Source organism: Peromyscus leucopus, chromosome 20, assembly GCF_004664715.2.
Source record: "Peromyscus leucopus breed LL Stock chromosome 20, UCI_PerLeu_2.1, whole genome shotgun sequence".
NCBI classification, from domain to species: domain Eukaryota; kingdom Metazoa; phylum Chordata; class Mammalia; order Rodentia; family Cricetidae; genus Peromyscus; species Peromyscus leucopus.
In genome coordinates, this window is record NC_051080.1 from 38,515,451 (window position 1) to 38,537,183 (window position 21,733).

Genomic DNA, 21,733 nt, shown 5'->3' on the forward strand with positions numbered 1-21,733 from the left:
CCGAGCCGAGCCCCGGGGGGGGCGGGAGCTCCCGGCACCTGGCTGCCGGGGGTGGGGTGGGGGGGTGAGGGCCGGAGAGCAGCAGCGGCCGTACTTTTCATTTCTCTCCCGCGGGCTTGCGGGCGGAGGCGGAGAGCGCGGCGCGCGGGAGGCCGCGTCGGTGGGCTCGGCGTCAGCGCGGGCTTGCGGCCGGCGGGCGGGCGGGCGGCCCTACTCGGCCCGGCCCCCTGGCCCTCCGGGCCGGCGAGCTCCACGCTCGGCGTCGTCGCCGCCGCGCCTCCGCCGTCCGCTGCGCGATGTGAGGCGGCCGCGGCGCCAGTCTGGCTCTCGGCTCGGGTGAGCTCAGTGCGGCCATTAGGGGCCGGTGCGGCGGCAGCGGCGGCGGCGCGGAGCGCGGCGGCGGTAGCAGCAGCAGCAGCAGCAGCAGCAGCAGGAGGAGGAGAAGGAGGAGGAAGGCTCGCAGGGTGGGGGCGCAGGCCCGGGAGGGGGCACCGGGAAGAGGTGTCTCTGGTCGCCTCCTCCTCTCCCCCTTTTTCGCCCCCGCCTCCTTGTGGCGATGAGAAGGAGGAGGACATCGCCGAGGAGGAAGAAGCTGATGGCGGCGGCGGCGGCGGAGCTCCGAGAGACCTCGGCTGGGCCAGGGCCCGCCGTGGCGGGCTGGGGACTGCGTTTGTAGAGCTGCGAGTTCCCGAGAATTCGCCGCAGCGGACGTGCTCGTCGGATCAGTGTTGCTGTGCCCTCCTCCTCCGGGCCCGGCTTAGGCCCGGCCCCTCGCACTTGCCGCTACCATTTCTGTTGAGTCCGCATCCCTCTCCGGCCACCGCAACCAGGCGAAGAGAAAAAGGAACTTCCCCCAACCCCCCCCCCCTTGGGTGGCGGCGGAGCTCCCGAGCCCACCCTTAGGAGCGGGGCGGGGACCCCGGGCCGAAGAAGAGATTTCCTCAGGATTCTCGTTTTTCCTCGGCTGTATCTCCGAAAGAATTAAAAATGGCCGAGAATGTGGTGGAACCGGGGCCGCCTTCAGCCAAGCGGCCTAAACTCTCATCTCCGGCCCTCTCGGCGTCGGCCAGCGATGGCACAGGTTAGTCCCGGGACTCCCGGCCTTCCACCTTTCCCCTCGTCTTTTCTGCTAGCTGCATCTCTGTTTTTTGGTATTTCTGTATATCTCTTCCCTGTTCCCTCGGCCCGGGTTTAATTTTAAAGGTGTTTGAATGGGCTGGTTGAAGACGTCCAGTGGCCCAACCATTTTCTTTGCCTTCTGATACATTCATTGCAACACTATGTCATGTCACATCGTTGTGTGTTCTGGAATTAGGAGCTCGGAAGTGGGTTGCTGCATGGACCTTTATTGTTGGCCCCTTGCAATTTAATTTGGGGAATGCCGGTACAATTGTGTGTAAGGACTTTCATGCACTTCTAGTTTTTTTTTTTTTTTTTTCAACTGGCGAGTGAGGGATTTCAAATCTTTCTCCCCTATTGCACTTTGTTCTCCTCCTCTGCTTTCCACTTTAAAATTTTTTTGTTCTGTGCAGCAGACTTTCTGTTGAGGAATAGGGGTGGAAGAAAAATCTTAGGTGTGTGTGTGTGATCCAGGATTTTAAGTGTAACATGAAGTTTAACACAATACTGTTCTTTGGTCTCCTCACCCCAATTTTGCCTTAAGAATCAGTATGGAACACAGTTCATTTTATATGTATTTGTTGTGAAACGGAAAATGTCTCAAAGTCAATCTTCAGGTGGGGAGACCTGAGGCATTTTCTTTACACTTGGTTGTCACTTTCTTATTTAGGAAGAAAGAGAAAGATAAAGCTTTTCTGGAATTTGGTACTTAGAAATGGAGATTAGAAATTGAAATTTCGAGTCCGAGTCATGAACTTCATAAAGTGATTGTTCAAGTTTAAAAATAGGTAGTAGGTTTTGTGCATGTTTTATTTTTTTGACTTTTGCTATTTCAGTTTACAAGATCAAGGAATTCTTTTCACTCTGCCCCTTTGTTAGGAGAAATGCAGGGAGACTTTCCAGCATCCCACTCTTTTTTCTGCTTACTGTTAATTCGGTGTTACTATTCTGATGGTCACCGACCTTTTTGCTGTCTGAGTTGTTTGAGAGGCCAGGATAATGAAAAAGAATAATGGCTGGTCATCTGACAGTCCACAAGATGTTCCCCCTTACTACAACCATCTCTAACTCAGAGAACAGGCTCAACGTCATCTCTCCGTCTGCCAGTGAGAGTGCATAATGGAGTTAAATGTACCCTGTAAGTTTGTGGAGAACTTGTTGACCATGTTTCTGAGTAGGACTTATATTAAAGCAGGAAAATAAGATAGAGCAAGTGCTTTACTTTGCTTCTAGAAGGTGTGTTATGTGACCCATGAGTTTGTTAGCCTGTACAATTGGGAAGGACGATTCTTGCAGTTTTCTCAAAGGCTCTAACTTTAGTTCACATGAACATTCAGCTCTAAAGTTTTGTAGTCTTAGAGGATTTTTTAAAAAATGATGTCTTCAGAATTCATCCGAATAGACATTCTTTGGTAGGTATAGAGAATGTCTATAGAAATTCTCCATGCATTTTTGTTTCCCAACCCCCACCCACCCTCTACCCATGTAATAAATGTAGTTCTGTAACAAGTTCACTCGGTACCATATTTGACCTAGCCAGTAACACGAAATACCATATGGAAAACTTTTTAAATGAATTATTTTGAAAAATCCTAGTTTAAGGGGATTAGTCTTGAAGTTCTATTCAAACATTTCTGTTCAGTTAGACTACTGTATTCTCTATGTCTGGTCTGTGTACTTAGCTAACTTGTATTAATTTTCCTGGTTTAAAAGCAAAACTTGCTTTGCATATCTTTGAATACAATTACTGGAGTCTTTTTTTGTTTGTTTGTTTGCTTTTTTGTTTTTTTTCATTGTGTAGACCTGGATGTCCTGGAACTGAGATCCACCTGCCTCTGCCTCCCAAGAGCTGGAATTAAAGGCCTATGCCACCATTGCCCTGCTCCAATTACTAGAGTTTTAAATATGAAAAAAAAATTCAACACTGAAATTGATTTATTCTTGGTACTAAAAATTTATATTAATAATAGTAACTTTTCTCTAAAAGTTGTATTGAGAGTTAATTTTTTGCTCTTCTTGAAATTTTTCCAGTAGTTTTTTGGTTTTGTTTTTGTTTTTGGAGATAGGGTCTTTCTATGTGTCTCTGACTGTCCTGGAACTTTCAGTGTATACCAGACTGGCCTCAAACTCACAAAGAACCTCCTGCCTCTGCCTCTGCCTCCTGAGTGCTAGGATTAAAGGCCTATGCCACAATGCCAGGCTTGTTTTGTTTTTTTTAAATTTTTTAAAAAATAATTGTTTTACATGTCTTGGTGTTTTGCTATGGGTGTCAGGTCCCCTGGAACTGTAGTGACAGACAGTTGTGAACTGCCATGTGGATTCTGGGAATTGAACCTGGGTCCTCTGGAGGAGCAGCCAGTGCTCTTAACCACTGAGCCATCTCTCCAGCCCATTGTTTTTTTTAATTGGACACAGGGTATCACTGCATAGCACTAGCTGGCCTGGGGTTTAGAGAGATCCGCCTGCCTCTGCCTCCCCACTGGTGGGATTAAAGGTCTATGTCACCAAACCCAGTTCACGTACAATTTAAACTGTATAGGCCTCTGTTTCTGATTTTGTTCTGGCAGGGCTAGAGGAGTGAGTACAGAGAAATGCTGCCCCTTCCTGAACTTACCATGAAGGGTACCATTACACTTGGATAGTTATTTGCATCCAGGAACAGATGTGATGGTAAAACTTTCAGTGTCTGTATTTTGATTTTTAAGATGTCAGTTCAGCACTTTATAAATGTAAAAGAAAGTTGTTTATTGTGCCTGATTTTTGTTTTACCTAGAGCTGGTCAAAATTCTGGACTCTACACACTTTTAAACAGTAAATTAGCCAGCCTGGTCTACAGAGCAAGTTTCAGGACAGCCAGGGCTACACAGGGAACCCCTGTGTGTGTGTCGTTGGGGAGATGACCACGACACACACAGATGACAAACAAACAAACAAACAAGTTAATTAGGCTTGTAAAATTGTAGTGTAAGATCAAGAGTATTTGATTGCCTTTTCTTTGTATGAAAGCAACTAGGTCCAGTGAGCTGTAAACTGAAGTATTACAAAATAGATAAGTATTTACACACAACTTCTGAATTTTGTCTTTTTTTTTTTTTCCAAGACAGGATTTCTCTGTGTAACAGCTTAAGCTGTCCTGGAATTCCCTATGTAGACTAGGTGGACCTCAAACTCACCAAGATCTCCCTTCCTTTGCCTTCCTCATGCTGGGGCTAAAGGTGGGATCTACCTTCTCCACCCCGATTCTTGAATTTCTAAGGTTAGGTACTAATGTAGAATTAAGAGGACCCTAGGTACATTGTGAAATTGCAAGATTGATTCCAATGACTTGATAGAGGTTCACATTTTGTGTTAAAATGGGGGGAAAAAAAAAGCACTTATTTGTTTGTTTTTTTGTTTTTGTTTTTGTACTTTTATGTTTGTATTTCAATATTTGCATTTCATCGATTAAAAATTGTATTCAGACCAGTCAAGGTGGCACATGCCTTTAATCCCAGCATTGGGAGGCAGAGGCAGTCGGATCTCCATTTGAGGCCACTCTAGTAGTCTACAAAGTGAGTTCCAAGACAGCCAGGGACATAACAGAGAAAAACCCTGTCTCGGATGCATGACACCCCCCACCCCTAAAAAAAAATTCAGTTTGGTATGGTTGCACAAAACTGTGAAATACACTTTTTATTTATTCATTTATTTGATTTTTTTTTTTTTCCTTCCTTTGGAGACAGGGTTTCTCTCTGTGTTTTGGTGCCTGTCCTGAATCTCGAACTCACAGAGATCTGCCTGGCATTGCCTCTTGAGTGCTGGGATTAAAGGTGTGCACCACCACCACCACCACCACCACCACCACCACCACCACCACCACCACCACCACTGGCTGGCCGAAATGTAACTTTTAATTAATTAATTAGTGTGTGTTTTTATTTTTGTTTTGAGATAGGGTCTCAGTGTGTAGCTCTGGCAGCCCTATGTAGACCAGACTGGCTTCAAAGAAATCTTTTTCTGCTTCTTTGTACCCTGTTTGAAACATTACTTTGTTCTGCCCTTTCTCCTCTAAAAGATCATGAAAGCTGTTTGTAAACTTTTTTTTTTCTTTTTGTAAAATTGGCCACAGAAATAAGTAGATAAGTTTTTGAATACTTACTGAACTGATTTTTGCTGATCTTAAGAGATGGCAGTGATGAAGGTGTCCCTCTCATCCTCCCAGCCCCCAGTTTTTGAGAACAAGATTTCTCTGTGTAGCCCTGGCTGTCCTGGAACTTGCTCTGTAGACCATACTGAACTCAGAGATCCACCTGAGGAGGGTGACTTTTTTTTTCTTCTTTTACTTCTTTGTTCATTGAACATTTTGTCACTGCTTGGAAATCACTTAAGAGCACTTAAGGGGGCGGTGGTGGCACAAGCCTTTAATCCCAGCACTCAACAGGTGGACCTCTGTGAATTCTGAGACCAGCCTGGTGTACAGAGTGAGTTCCAGGGCAGCCAGGGCTACACAGAGAAATCCTGTCTTGGGTGGGGGGATAAGGGGAGCATTTAACTTGCTCTGTAAAGATGGGTGACAGTTTTAGGTCGATCACAATTAAGTAGGGTAAAGATTCCTCCTGTAGCCCTACTGTATGGATAAATGGATTGGCTTGGGTTTATGCCCCAAACAAATCCCTTTCCCCCAATTTCAAAGGCACTAAGAGATAGTATATAAAGTATACTTGAATTTTGACCACTAGGTTAATGTATACCCTAGAGAACTGGTAAGGATGATTGTTTTGCTACAGTTTTTTTTTTTTTTTTTTTTTTTTTTTTGCCTCTGTCTCCCTAGTGCTGGGATTATAGGGGCAAGTCACACATTTTATGTGTTTTATTTTTCTCAGAATAACATTGTTTAAGTGACTTACTATCCTACTTAGACTACTTCTGTGGAGTAGATTTTTTTTTCCTAGTTCAGACTTTATCATTACGTTTTAATTTTGTTTTGCTTTTTTTTTTAAGTTAGAAAATGTATATTAGAGTTGTTTCTGAATCAGATAGGTATTGATCAGATGAGGTATTGCTGACTGTGGTGCAATAGAGCAGAATACTTTGCCCTGTGCCTTAAATTTCTCAAGGCCTTGTAAATTTATTGATAGGACCTTAAGATTGTTTGGTTGAGAGTGAGATAAATGACATTTTGTTAAGTTCTAAGTCCTGTGTGTTATAATACAGGTGGTGATTCTCAGCAAGAGCTTGTGTTTTATTGCTTAAGTAGAGACTGTATTAGCATAGCATGCCCAGTCCATTGATGCTAGGGAGGGTGAAGAGGATTTCTGCCTTTGCTTTTTGACATCTTATTTTCTACCTTGTCTAGTTTATTCATAGAAGAAAATAATTTGAAACTTGAAAGTCAGTGCATAGAGATATTTGTAGACATATTTAAAGGTTAAAGAAAGGGAAGAATTGTAGGGAGAATATTGCCTGATACAAGTTCGAATATAAAGTAATTCTTCCTGGTAAATTTACAGAAACTATTCAGAAGTCATTCTGCCAGTTTATAGTACCCAACAATTAGTTACTGGAAAATAGGAAATAATTTTTTTGTGGTTTTCAGTTTTTTTTTCCCCTTTGCAATGGGGTCTTGCTGTGTCGCCTAGGTGGTCTGGAAACTCTAGGGTTCAACTGACTTTGCAGTTGAGCCTCTTTAGTAGCTAGGACTACAGGCATCTCATTACACCTGGCTTGAAGTTATTTTGAGTGTGAGAAATGTTAGTGAAATTAATGGGTAAGTGAAACAACTTAGGCTAAAGATTAAGACAAATTAAAGCATTAAATTTTGTGCTTGCTTTGGCAGCATATATACTAAAATTGGAACAATACAGAAAGATCAGCATTGGCCCCTCTGCAAAGAATGACATGAAAATTTGTGAAGTGTTCCATATTTTAAAAATTAATAAATTTTGAGTTGGATGTGTTCATTTGTGCGCACCTATAATTCCAGCGCTATGGCAAGGAGGATTGAGAGTTTGAGGCCAGCTTGGCTATGGTGTAGTAAGGCCCTGTTTCAAAACAAAATTAAAGAAACAAAACCAAGAAACCAAAATAACAATATTGATTTTTGCAAATGACAACAATATTGATTTTTGCAAATGACTGTTTTCATATGATGGTTAGTAGTTTCTTCTGAAATTTTGATACAGATTTTTCTATTGCTCATTTCTTGAAGAGTTTAAAATGGGACTGCCAGGATGGCTGAGTGGGTAAAAGTACTTAACTGTGCAATATTGTAGACTTTAGTTCAATTAGAAGAACCCATGTAAAGGTTCCAGATAAAAAGGAGAACCGGCTCTACAAAGTTGTTCTCTGACCACCACATGTGTGCTGTGATGAACATGAACATACACAATGGCGCGCTAAGAGAGTAAATATTGATTGATTAATTAAGCCTCTTAGCAATTTGGATTGTTTATTAACTTTTAGTTATATATTTATTTTGTGTGTGTATATTTAGCTTGCATGTATGTGTGTATGTATGTATATATGTATGTGTCTGGTGCCCTCAGATCAGAAGAAGGTGTGGATCCCCTGAGACCGGAGCTGCCAGGAGGGTGCTAGGAACCGAACCTAGGTTTTCTGTAAGAGCAGTAAGTACTCTTAACCATTGAGCCATTTTCCAGCTCCAGATAAAATTTGTTTTTAGATGTAGATTCTTTTTAAAATAAATGCCTCAAAGAGCAGTCTGCAATTTTGTTGAGAGAGAAAAATACTTCTGAGGCTGGCATGGTTTACATGCTAGTTCTAGGCCACCCAAGGCTACTTGTAGTGAGATCTTGTCTCAAAAAAAAAAAAGACAACCTAATGAACAAAATGAGTGGCTATCTGACAGTGGTGACACGTGCTTTTAATCCCAGCACTGGAGGCTGAGAAAGGTAGCTCTTCGTGAGTTTGAGGTCAACTTGGTCTACTGAGCTAGTTCCAGCACAGCCAGAGCTACATAGTGAGACCCTGTCTCTGGAGGGAAAAAAGGGGGGTTGGTTAAATGGGTACTAGAGTCAGACTTCTAGAATTGAGAATCCCATGCCTATATTTATTAACTGAACCTTGGGCCAGTAACATGACTTATGGCTCATTTTTCTTATCTGTAGCACCCACTATTGTAGTGTTGTGGGGAGGAATAAGTGAGAATTCTCTATAAAATGATTTAGGAAAGCTGTGTGTGGTAGTATTTACATAAATTCCAGAATTCTAGGAAGATGATACTTATTATTTCCCCTTAGAGTTTAGCCTAGGCTACAAAGTGATACAGTTTCTGGCTATCCACGCTACATAAAATGACCCTGGGACAAAATAAAACTAAATAAGACAGCACTTGATGTTGCACAATGTGTGTACATTATGTTAACTAGTTGCTGCCAACTCCACTACAGGAAATTAGTGGTAGGGTTTTATTTTAATGGTCATATAAATAAAATGGGATAAAGACAAAGGCAAGGACTTAGAGTTTAGGAATAGTGATCAAGTAAGTTTTGTAGCAGAGTTGTGCATCTGAAAGATTAAATCTTTCAGCAAAGAATATGGGAGCAGAGAGGCAAAAATAAGAATAAAAGTACTCTTAATCATGTAATCCTAGCATTTGGCAGTTGGAAGCAAGAAACTGCAAATTTTAGGCCAGCCTGGATTAGAGTGAGGTCTTGTTCTAAGAAAAAATAAAAGTGAAGTAAAAACAAAACAAACACACACACACACACACACAAACCCAAAAAATAATGTATGTGCTGCCACACAGTGTTTTGTATCTAAGTAATTAAAAATGAGTTGGTATGGCTCAGAGGTTAAGAGCACTGCTCTTCCAGAAGTCCTGAGTTCGATTACCAGCAACCACATGGTGGCTCACAACCATCTATAAAGAGATCTGGTGCCCTCTTCTGGCCTGCAGGCATGCATGCTGTATATATACATAATAAATAAATAAATCTTTTTTAAAGTGTGAGAAACTGGAAAGCAGATTGTTCCTATTGGCAGTGTTCAAGATAAGGATGATTTTTTTGCAAAAGTTGTGTGATTGAGCACTAATTTTTTTCCAGTTTCCATTTGTTTGTCTAGATGGGATTTTTTTTTTTCCAATTTTACTTATGTGTGAGTATTTTGTATGCATGTATGTGTATGTATGTGTGTTTATCTGGTACCATAGAGGCCAGAAGAGGGCATTGTATCCTTTGGAACTGGAGTTACAGACAGTTGTGAGGCACCATGTGGGTGCTGGGAATTGAACCCTTGAAGTATCAGTGCTCTTTACTGATGAGCTGTCTCTTCAGGGACTGTTTGTGTTGTTGTTCTGAGACAGAGTCTGTACTACAAGGCGGCCTGGAACTCACTGTGATAGCCCAGTAGTTCAGGTTCCCTTCAGATCTCTTCCGATAGCTCCTACCTGCCTGGTGTTCTGAGGGTAGAATCACCATGCCTGGCCAAAAGATACTTTTTTTTTTAATAAAGAAAGAGGAAGAAAAATGCAATGCTTCTTGGTGTTTTTTTTTTTTTAAATCACACTAAGAAATACAAACATACTGAATGACAGTTTTTTTTCATTTGTTTGTTTGTTTGGGTTTTTGAGGCAGGGTTTCTCTGTGTAGCTTTGTGCCTTTCTTGGAACTCATTCTGTAGCTCAGGCTGGCCTCGAACCACCTGGCTCTGCCTCCCGTGTGCTGGGATCAAAGGTGTGCGCCACCACCGCCCAGCATGAATGACAGTCTTAAGACAATCCTACGAGAGCTTCCTGTATACTGTGATCACAGGTCTGAGCCATCAATACCTAGTTTAAGGATTAAAAACTACATTTATATGTAGAACCAGAAATCCTGGTTACAGTGTAAAGTTATTGTGTATGTGTTTTTAAGTTCCTGTATGTATGTGGACCAGTGGTTGATTTGGGGTGTCTTCTGTAATCACTCCCCACCTTAATTTTTGAGACTGGGTCTCACTGAATCTGAAGCTCATTGATTAAGCTAGACAGTCTGAGCAGCAAGGCTCAGGGCGTCTTCTCTCTGAGCTTCCTCAGGGTCGGGATCACAGTGTCACTTCTTGGCTTTTACATGGCTGCTGGGGCCATACTCAGGTCTTTGTGCTTGAGTGGCAGCACTTCACCAACTGAGCCGTCCCCTCACCGTGTTGATGATGGACTCTGGTGTTTTCTCCCTTCTGCTTTAGCCTCCTTGAGTGTGCCACCACATCCAGGTATTTAGTTTGGGTTTTTTCAGAGCCTCTTGATTAGTTTTATGGCCTACTACTAAGCTTGTGAATCACAATTTAAAGAATATTAAAGAGTTAACAAGATGGCAGTAGTCTTTGGGGCTAATATTTTTTGTATGCTTGTATGCTGCACATAGATCCTTGGTTTCTGGACCACTCTGGTAGTTCAGACAGAGATGATTTCTTTTTGCCTTGCTGGAATTACAGATTCAGGGGGAAGACATTGATATCCAACAAGTCTGTTGTGACCAGAATTTATTTGGGAAATAAAGGGACAGATGGGTGAATATGGAGCCTTTAGCCTAGTTTATAGACATTGGTGAATATCTTTGAGGCATTTGTGTCCTGTCTTGGAATCTGATAATAGATATGGCTAATACGAGTGTCATTTGGCTAGAACAGGGGGAGTACATGAGGCTTGAAAGTGTAATCATTCTGAGAACCTGACTGGAGGGGTAGAAGTGAGAAGTGAGCAAGGGGTTAATCATTCAGGACTAACAATACTTATAGAAGTTTAAATTTTACATTTTAGCCATTTAAATGGATGCAAGATATTAAAATGAAGGAAGACTTGAGAAGAAGGCAGTATGAAGTGATGTTTAAAGGACTCTAGCTCTAGTATGGGTGGGTGGTCTTTATCACAAAAGATGGAAAAAAGTGGGAAGGTTTAGAAGTTAGTTGGCTGAGACATAACTTGGTATTGCTTCCAATATAAGTGGCCAGATGGAGAATCTAAGAGCATTCCCAGATTTCAGGTTGGGGAAGATGGGTAGGTAATTTACTAAGAGATTATAGGAAGAGAAGTGTGTGTGTGTGTGTGTGTGTGTGTGTGTGTGTGTGTGTGTGTGTGTGAGAGAGAGAGAGAGAGAGAGAGAGAGAGAGAGAGAGAGAGAGAGAGAGAGAATGAATATGCTGGGGGAGTTAAAACTTGGACATTTTAAAGTTTCTTCTGATTTCATTTGGTTTCTGTTCCTTTGTAGGTAGCAGATGCTGAGTATTTACCAAGGATTAGGCATTTGAGATATAAAGGTGAACCAAGGTGTTTTTTGCTCTTTGAATGTAGGACCTAGTGAGGTCATGTACACAACTGTTTCCTTATAAGCAGTGCTCTGATAACTAAAGGTTAGCTGAGCCGGGCGGTGGTGGCGCACGCCTTTAATCCCAGCACTCCGTAGGCAGAGGCTGGCGGATCTCTGTTGAGTTCCAGATCAGCCTGATCTACAGAGAGATATCCAGGAAAGGTGCAAAGCTACACAGAGAAACCCTGTCTTGGAAAAAAAAAAAAAAAGCCTAAAGGTTAGCTGATAGGAATATTTCAGACATGGGTCTTGGATGTTGCTGGAAAAATTCATATAGCTTAATATGTATTTGAACAAAAGTTGCTAGGGCAGAAAGTACTTAACTTTGCTTAGGCATGGGGAAGGAAGGGTATTTCACATAAATACATAAGTACAAATGATGTGGCTGGAACATACCTTGTGTGCTTGGGGTGTTTTCATGGAAACAGATGGAAGAGGCTAGGATATTGGGAAGATAAGACAAATATGCTAAGGAATTTGCCATTTATTTGGTTATTACAGCAAAAACCATAGGAGTAGAAGTGAGGTTGGTGAAAGACTATTCTGATGACAGTATATACAGAATCAGTTTCAGGGAAAGACCTGATAGCAAAACAGCTGTCCTGGAACCCTTCTGTAGACCAGGCTGGCCTAGAACTCAGAGATCTTTCTGCCTCTGCCTCCTGAGTGCTGAGATTAAAGGTGTGTATCACCATTGCCTGGCTGGAGGCTTTAAAAAAATTAGAATTTTATTTATCTTTATTGAGTATGCATTTGGTGTGTGGGTTAGAGGAGATTGGCGTTGTGGAGTTGTTTCCCTTACCTTAAATGGGTTCTAGGATTTGAATTCAGTTCAGGCTTGTGGGGCAAGTGCCTTTACCTACTGAGTCATCTATCTTTCTGGCCCCTCTACGAGATTTTCAAAATAACATGACACTTTACCTGCCTATACTCCTGTACATATTCCTTTTGAACAAATTCTGAAGTTTATTGAAAACCAAGAAGTGTACAGTGATAAATTAACACACAGTTTAGGTTTAATGTGAATATGCCATTCAGGTGATTAAAAAACAAAACTGTTGTTGATTAAAAGACAAAACTATTTTTGTTTATGTGTATGTGAGTGCATCTGTGGGTTCGTGTGTGTGTGTGTGTGTGTGTGTGTGTGTGTGGTGTGTGGTGTGTGTGTGAGGTGTGTGTGTGTGTGTGTGTGTGTGTGTGTGAGGTGTGTGCACGTGTGCGTGCATAACAAGCAGAATGTGTAAAATCTCCTGGAGCTGGAATTACAAGTAGTTGTGAACTGCCAACTTTAGTGCTGGGAACTGAACTCAGGTCTTAAGGCAAAAGCAACAACTTTTAACCACTGAGCCCTGGGTCTAGCCTATTCAGCTGATATTTTGTTTTTCATGTGTCTGAGTATTTGCCTGTATGTATGTGTATGTACCACCTAATGTGCCTGGTGCTTAGGAAGGCCAGAAGAGGGTAAGCTGTCACATGGGTTCTTTGAACTGAACCTCTGTCTTCAGGGTGTCTAAGGAGCAACAAGTGCTTTTATCTTCTGAGCTGTCACTCCAGTCCCCTGAACTCTTGGGCTATTTTTTCATTGTTTGTTTGTTTATTTGAGGCAAGGTTTCACTATGTAGCCCTGGATGGTTTCGAACTCCCTATGTAGACCAGGCTAATCTCAAATTGGTTGAAGTCGTCCTATTTCTGCCTTCCAAGTGCTGGGATTAAAGGCATGTACCACCACACTTGGCTCTTACTTTCTTTAAAAAACATTTTCCCCCCAGTTTCACTTTTTTTGTTTTGTGTGTGTGTATATATGGGTGTTTTACGTTCATGTACATCTCTATACAATGAATGTGCAATGCCTGTGGATGGCAGAAAATGGTGTTAGATCCTCTGGAACTTTAGTTACAGGTGATTGTGAGCCACCATGTGGGTGCTAGAAATTGAATCAGTTTTTCTGAAACAAAACAAAACTATTGCTTTTAACTGCAGAGTCATCTCTCCAGCCCCCTAAGTTTATTCATGTTTTGTTTTTTGAGACAGGGTCTCTCTGTCCTGGTTGTCTTAGAGCTACTATGTAGACCAGGCTGATCTTGAACTCACAGAGATACAGCTGCCTCTGCTTCCCACGTGCTGGGATTAAAGGCATGTGCTAAACAGGTACACATAAGTGGGAGACCCGAACTGAGCAGTATGTGCTGTCATCTGCTGAGCCATCTCTAACACTCCACTTCAAGCCCAGTTTTGTTTGGCGTTGGGGAAGAAACCCACAGCATCCAGTGTGTTAAACAAGCCATCAACCTACCAACTAAGTTGTATTTCCAGCCCCTTCACCCTCACCCCCACTCACCGCCCACCCCAGAGACAGGGTTTCTTGTTTAGCCCTGGCTGTCCTGGAGCTCACTCTGTAGACCAGGCTGATCTTGAACTCAGAGAGATCCACTTGCCCCTGCCTCCCAAGTGCTGGGATTAAAGGCCTGGTTCCCTATTATTACTATTGTTGTTATTTTAAGCATGTTTCTCCCTCCCTCCCCCATGTTTATTTGTATGTGCCATGACACTGAACATCTTGGAGTCCGGTGTGGTCTCTTTCCACTGTGTGTATGAGGGAATCAAACTCATTTTTCAGGCTTGGCAGGAGGAGCCTTTTACTAGCTGAGCCATCTTGGTAGGTAGCTGTAGCACAAATTGTTAGAAGGTCTTATTAATAAAAACAAACCAGGAGCCAGGTATTGGGGTGAACACTAAAAGTTCAGAGAAGACGAACAGGCCATAGCTAACCTCACCATGCCAACTTCTCAGCTGATCCTGTTTTCTCAAACTGGAAGCCTCTGAGTCCTCATCCGGAATGAATCTCAGCTGAACTGCTGTTAAAAGCCTAAAAGCTTAACCAGGCTCTAGTTCTGGTCCTCAAGCCTTATATACCTTTCTGCTTCCTGCCATCACTCCTGGGATTAAAACTGTGTGTCACCATGCCTGGCTGTTTCCAGTGTGGCTCTGAACTCACAGAGATCCAGATGGATCTCTGCCTTTGGAATGCTAGGATTAAAGGTGTGTGTGCCACCATTTTCTGGCCTCTATATCTAGTGGCTGTTCTGTTCTCTGACCCCAGATAAGTTTATTAGGGTACACAATATATTGGGGAACACAATATCACCACAGGTAGCCCCTGCTATATTTTTGTTGTTGTTGTTGTTGTTTTCTGAGACAGGGTTTCTCTGTGTAGTTTTGGTGCCTGTCCTATAGCTCACTCTGTAGACCAGGCTGGTTTTGAACTCACATAGATCCACCTGGCTCTACCTCCTGAGTGCTGTGATTAAAGGCGTGTGCCACCACCACCCAGAACCCCTGCTATTTGTATTACTGTTTATTTTGTGATTTTTCTGTATAATTTGTGACATGTATAAATTCTGAGTAGTTGAAGGTTCCTTCACTTTATATTCAGTGTGCTGATAATAGACTTTCCCTGGATACTCCAGTGGAAAGTAAAAATATATGTAGTTAAAACAATCTTTTATTTTGTTTTATTTTTTTTTTTTTTTTGTTTTTTCGAGACAGGGTTTCTCTGTGTAGCTTTGCGCCTTTCCTGGAGCTCACTTGGTAGCCCAGGCTGGCCTCAAACTCACAGAGATCCGCCTGGCTCTGCCTCCCGAGTGCTGGGATTAAAGGCGTGCGCCACCAACGCCCGGCCTTAAAATAATCTTAATGCAGTGTTGTCACATGCCTTTACACCCCGTACTCAGGAGGCAGAGACAGGAGGATTTCTTTGAATTGGAAGCCAGCCTAGTGTACAGAGTGAGTTCCAGAGAAACCTTGTCTCAGAAACAAAACAAAACAGAACTCAATAATGTAAACAACAAGGAAGTAAAGATACTAAGCAATTCTTTGAATGGTGGCTTTAGATAACTTTCATTGAAAATGAATAAATTTCATTTAAAATTAATTTTTAAAAAATTTTAATTATTTGTGTATCTGTGTTTGGGTTTGTGCATTTGAATGTACTACTCTTGGAGACCAGAAGATTTTAAGTCTCCTAGAGCTGGAGTTGTAGATGGTTCTGAGCCACCTGAATTGAGTGTTAGGAACCAAACTTGCATCCTCTGCAACAATACTACACACTGTCCACTGGGCTGTCTTGCCAACTCCTGCATAGTTTATTTATTACATTGTTGTGGTAGAAAGGGCCTGATAGATTCTTTAAAAGAAGAAAGTAAGAAAACAAAAACCTAGACTATAGGGCTAGGAATATGTAGCTCTGTTAGTAGTCTGCTTGCCTAGCACACATGAAGTTCAATCTCTAGCACCTATCAGGTGTGATGTCACACAGCTGTAATCCCAACACTTTTGAGATGGAGGCAGGAGAATTGGAAGGTCAAGATCATCCTCAGCTAATTAGAGAATTCAAGATTAACCCGGGATACATGAAACCCTGCCTAAATGAGACAAGACAAACCAAATCACACCCCAGAAAGAAAGCCACATAAAGCTGAGTGGTGATGCATGTTGTTGTTTTGAGACAGGGTTTCTCTGTAGTCTTGGCTGTCCTGGAACTTATTCTGTAGACTAGGCTGGACTCAAACTCACAGAGATCTACCTGCCTCTGCCTTCCGAGTACTGGGATTAAAGGCATGAGCCAGGTAGTACACACTTTTAAACCCAGCGCTTGGAGTCAGAGGCAGGCAGATCTCTGTGAGTTTGAGGTCAGCCTGGTCTAGAGAGAGTTCCAGGACAGCCAGGGCAGCTGCACATGGAGAGAGAGAGACAGAGAGAGAAGCCACATATAGAAAGAGTTATACTTAATAAGGTTGAATCAAGTGGGTCATTAAAGTGATTGTCTATCAGAAGCAGACTAATTTTTTTCATATGTTTATGTGTGTGGTGTGCACATTAGCATCCACGTGGGTATACATGCAAATGTGTGTAGTGGAGGTCTGGGGTTGATATGAGTTGTCTTCATCTCACTCGGCTTTTTTATATTGAATCTGACTGGAAACTGGATCTGATCTGTTTGGCAACTTGGTCTTGGTATTCCCTGACTCTGCCTCCCTCCCACTGGGATTACAGGTTCTAGGTATCCAAGCTTCAGACTTTAAGCTTAAACAGCAAGCATTTATACCCATGGAGCCATTTTTCTAGCTTGGACTAATTTTTGATTGTGTAGGTTCAAGTATCTTTAATTATTAAATACCCATTAATGTATTTTGTTTTAAAAGATTTTTTTTTTATGTGTTTGTGTTTTCGTGAATGTGTTTGAGAGTGTAGATACCTCCTCAGGAGGCCATTTGTGAGCTACCCAAGTGTGGGTTCTGATATCTGAATTCTGGTTTTTAACTGCTCAATCATCTCTCTAGCCCACAGTAATGTGTTTTATTTTGAGATAGGACCTCAAGTAGAACAGACTGGCCTTGAACCCCTGATTTTCCTGTCTATACGTCTTCCAAGTTCTGGTGTGCACCAGATTACAATGTGTGTCACCCTGCCCAGTTTCCATTAGTGCTTTTTCCACACGAACAATGTTAAGCAGATCATTACAATTCACAAGTCAATAAGGAACAACTTGGCCTTTCCAGGTTGCAGTTGATGATGTCTGGAAACTTGTTTTTGAGACAATGTTTCATACAGTCTAGAATGAACTTGAACTTCCCTGGCCTCCACTTCCCAAGTGCTGGAATTATGGGAGTGTGCTGTAACATTGGGCTAAAATCATACTGGAGGTGTGTGTGTGTGTGTGTGTGTGTGTGTGTGTGTGTGTGTGTGTGTGTGTGTAGTTTTGCAAACTTCAAACTGGTGATTGAAGTTTTGTAATCAGTTGCAGAGAGAAGTAACTTCTGGGTATTTTAAAACCTTAGACATTCTCCTCTTGCCATACCTGAAGGGATTTGCTGGTGTAAAATGCTAAAGTGCCAATAATGAAGAGCCCGAATCTATACTATATACTTTCCTGGCTGAGCTAGAGATTGGCTGTTTGTACCCAGAGGCAATGTTCTGTACCCCTTCTGGCTAGATTTTGTGTAGGAACAAGTCATATATGAGCAGATTAACTCCAAAAATCACTCCACTTGCAAAGAATATACTTGTGATATGAGAAGTGATAGAAGTAGTAGATAGCCTGTTGACTGTGGCTCACACTTAGTTGATTCTATTCGACTGCACCCAGACCTGTATTGGAGTATTTAGTTTCCTTCTAAGGAACACTGGAATTGCTCAGTTTAATTACAAAATTTTAGGTTTTTGAAACAAGCTTTCACTCTGTAGCTTAGGCAGGCCTGAAATTCACTAGCCAAGCAAGCCTGGAATTCGCAATGTTCTTCCTTCCTCAACCTCCTATGTGCTGGGATTATAGGTATGAGCCTATGACACTTTAGTTTTTAGGTTTTTTTTTTTTTTTTTTTTTTTTTTTTTTTTTTTTTTTTTTTTTTTTTTTTTTAATAAGGACAGGAAAGAAGGTTTGGTGATTAAGAGCATCTCCTTCCTGCCCTTCCACAGGACTGAGTTAAGTTCCCAGCAGCCAAGTTAGGCAGCTCACAACCACTTGTAATTCTGTCTTCAAGGAATCTGATGCTCTCTTCTGATCTCTGAGAGTACACACATAAACACATACGAAGTAAAAATTAGAAAACACATTTTCACAAGACATTTTTATTAATTTGTGTGTTGGTGTACATGTGTGAGTGTGGAGGTCAAGAGGACAGCTTACAGGACTCAGTTCTCTTCTATTTATGTGGGTTCTTGGGCATGACTCAGGTTGCCAGGCTTGGCTGCAAGTGCCATTCTCCAATCAGCTGTCTATCTGGTCTAGCACACTTTGTTTTTTGAGACAGGGTTTCTCTGTAGCTTTGAAACCTGTCTTGGAACTCACTCTGTAGACCAGGCTAGCCTTGAACTTACAGAGATCCATCTGCGTCTGGCTCCTGAGTACTAGAATTAAAGGCAAGCACCACTACTGCCGGCTTCTAGCACACCTTTTTATGATTATTACTACTAACTTTTCAGCAACTCATTTAGTAGGTATTTTACCAACATTCAGCCCTCTTTTCTCTTGATCTTATTTTAGGCACAGTTCTTAAGATTTTTAACCTGTCTAACCAAAATTAGCTCTTTTTAAAAAATGCATAATTAGTATATGAAAACCTGCAATACAAAAACTAAACATGTAGTTTTCTATGGAGAGTGTAGATAGGATTAATTCATGCTTATGAAGAATCTGTCTTATGTGCGTCTGATTTGGGTTGTGTTAAACTTAATCTTTTCTATTTGCTTTTAGATTTTGGTTCGCTGTTTGATCTGGAACATGACTTACCAGATGAATTAATCAACTCTACGGAATTGGGACTAACCAATGGTGGCGATATTAGTCAGCTTCAGACAAGTCTTGGCATAGTGCAAGATGCAGCCTCTAAACATAAACAGCTGTCAGAATTGCTACGGTCTGGTAGTTCCCCTAACCTCAATATGGGGGTTGGTGGCCCAGGCCAAGTTATGGCCAGCCAGGCCCAACAGAACAGCCCTGGATTAGGTTTGATAAATAGCATGGTCAAAAGCCCAATGGCACAGACAGGCTTGACTTCTCCCAACATGGGGATGGGCAGTAGTGGACCAAATCAGGGTCCTACACAGTCCACAGCAGGTATGATGAACAGTCCGGTGAATCAGCCTACCATGGGAATGAACACAGGAATGAATGCTGGCATGAATCCTGGAATGTTGGCTGCAGGCAATGGACAAGGGATAATGCCCAATCAAGTCATGAATGGTTCAATTGGAGCTGGACGGGGACGGCCGAATATGCAGTACCCCAATCCCGGCATGGGCAATGCTGGCAACTTATTGACTGAGCCACTACAGCAGGGCTCTCCTCAGATGGGAGGACAAACAGGATTGAGAGGCCCCCAGCCTCTTAAGGTGAGTTCTGTTTTTGTTTGTGTTCGGAGTACCCATTTGGCTGTTTTAGTGATGCGGGAAGAGCTTGAGGTTATTCATTTATTCTTGTGTATGTACCAAGGATCTAATATGTTGGTATAAGTTTTAAGAAGCTCTTTTACAAAATTTATAGAAGAGAAAAATATTTTGTTTTACACTTGACTGATATCTTGTACCTTAATGATTGTTCTAAAATTATTGCCTGTAGTTCCTAATTTTTCTGGCCTAACTATTGTAATATTTTCAGTTCATTTTATACTCTACATTCTCGTAGTCTCCTTATAAAAGTGCAATTTTAAGATAGTAGGTATTAACACTGTTTAGGTCGAGGATCATTTGTTGTACTTCTTAGAGGCTCATGTGAGTGGGCGTGCGTGCAAGCTTGAGTGCATGCATACATGTATTTATTAAGACTAGGTCTTGGCTATTCTTGCAGAGTTCAGTTCCTAGCACACACAAGTTGCTCACAACTGCCTGTAACTCCAGTTCCAGGAGATCCAACTCTTTCTGGCCTCTGTGGGTACATGCACATGTATCCATTGTGCATACAACCTTGTCAGGCACATTCACATATCCATAATAAAAATATCTTGGAGGAAAAAAAGTAGAAGACAAGGTCTTGCTATATACTTTGGTTGGCTAGAACTCACAATGTAGTCCAGGCTGATCCTCCTCCTGCCTCTGCTTCCCATGACCCACCATCTATAATTTAGTCAGCTCCCCTTCCTCCATCTTAAATTTTTTCTTCACTCCAGCCTAGCATTTAGGGGGATGGGAAGGATGAGTGAGGGTAGGTATCTTTTCACTTTAAACATTATTCATAGTTGATGACATTGTGGATTAAAAAAAGAAAAGAAAGAAACCTATGAAAATTTAACTAGCATTCTAGGTGGTTTAATAACCAGATGTTGGGCCTTGTTTGAAATTTTTTGTTTGTTTGTTTTGTTTTGAGACAGTGTCTTTCTATGTATCCTTGGCTGGCCTAGAATTCCCTATGTAGACTTTACTGGTCTTGAATTCAGATCTGCCTGCCTCTGTAATGCTAGGATTAAGAACATAGGCCACTGTACCCAGCTTTTTTGTATCTTTTCATTATTGTTGCTTCTGACCCATTGAGTTTAATTAGGATTGCAGACATGGGCATGGTGTTACTTACTGGAGCAGGGGCAACTGTCCTGTGCTTATACAACACTGGAGTAAATGAATTCTCCTTCCCTAGCAACTGTCAACTGCCACTCATGAATTTCTCCCCTATCCATGATGAGATGTTAATGGGCTCCATCTTGAGCAGGTTCCTTCTACTTCATAGTACTTCCTACTCCTTTTTAAAATAGTGTTGGTGTGCATTGTATGCTACAACAGGTGTGTGGAGATACAACTCTGAAGTTTTATTCTCTCCTTGTGTGCACACACTCTCCATTACCCACTGAGCCATTTTATTGACTCTTGTGCACATCTTGTCCAAGTAACCACCACATTTGCTGAGTGAGTTCATTATTGTAGCAGTCATATTGTGTCTGGCCTTTTTTTTTTTTTTTTTTTCTTCTATTTTGAAATAGGGTTTCCCTGGCTATCCTGGAACTCAGTTGTAGACCAGGCTGTCCTCTAATTTCACTGATATCCGCTTACCTATACTTCCCAAGTGCTAGGATTAAAGGCGTGCACCAACACCGCCAGGCTTGTGGCTGGCATTTTATAGTGGTCCTCCTTCATGTTTCTTGAGCCTGTACAACCAGGCTGGCCTCAAACTCAGAGATCCTTCTGCCTCTGCCTCCTGAGTGCTGGGGTTGAAGGTGTGTGCCATCACCACCTGGTTTAAATTTTAAATGGGGAAATTCACATAAAAAGAGTTTGTGTTAGCTCGAAACTGAGAGAGGTTTTCTCTGTGTAGTCCTGGCTGTCCTAGAACTCACTCTGTAGACCAGGCCTTGAACTCATAGAGATCTGCCTGCCTCTGCCTCTGGAGTGCTGGAAGTAAAGGTGTGTGCCATCATGACTGGCTATATATAAAGACTTTATTAGAGCCAGATGATAAGAATTTGCTTAGCATGTACAGAGCCCCACATTCAATTCCCCAGAATTGCATAAAATCAAATGTGGCAGCACATGCCTGTAATCCCAGCATGTGGGATCTGTAAGTAGGACCAGAGATTCAAGGTCTTCTCCTGCTTTATAGGAAGTTAAAGACCAACCTTACCTCAAGGAGGAAAAAAGGGGGGATTAGAGAGCTGGCTTCATTGGTAAAGGGTGTAGACAGACTTTTCTTTTTGTGCTGCCAGCTCACAAAAAATGACACAGAGACCTATTATTAATTATGAAAGCTCGGTCTTAGCTTAGGCTTGTTTCTAACTAGCTCTCATAACTTAACCCATATTTTTTAATCTATGATCTTCCACGTTCTCATTACTCCATCTCCATTC

General features: G+C 42.0%; 1 protein-coding gene and 1 non-coding gene across 3 annotated transcripts in view; both read left to right on the forward strand.

Moving 5' to 3' along the window:
* The first annotated feature begins 485 nt into the window (after positions 1-485).
* Ep300 (E1A binding protein p300) overlaps positions 486-21,733 on the forward strand; it is a 72,349-nt gene continuing 51,101 nt past the window's right edge. For both annotated transcript variants that reach the window (XM_028871214.2, XM_037197691.1), the window contains exons 1-2: positions 486-1,081; positions 18,658-19,295. In XM_028871214.2, coding sequence (XP_028727047.1) covers positions 988-1,081; positions 18,658-19,295 — 732 coding nt within the window. In that variant the 5' untranslated portion in view covers positions 486-987. The remainder of the gene's footprint in view (positions 1,082-18,657; positions 19,296-21,733) is intronic.
* Positions 6,919-7,026, forward strand: LOC114694391. The gene has a single exon (XR_003734689.1). It is a non-coding gene; the product is annotated as a U6 spliceosomal RNA (small nuclear RNA).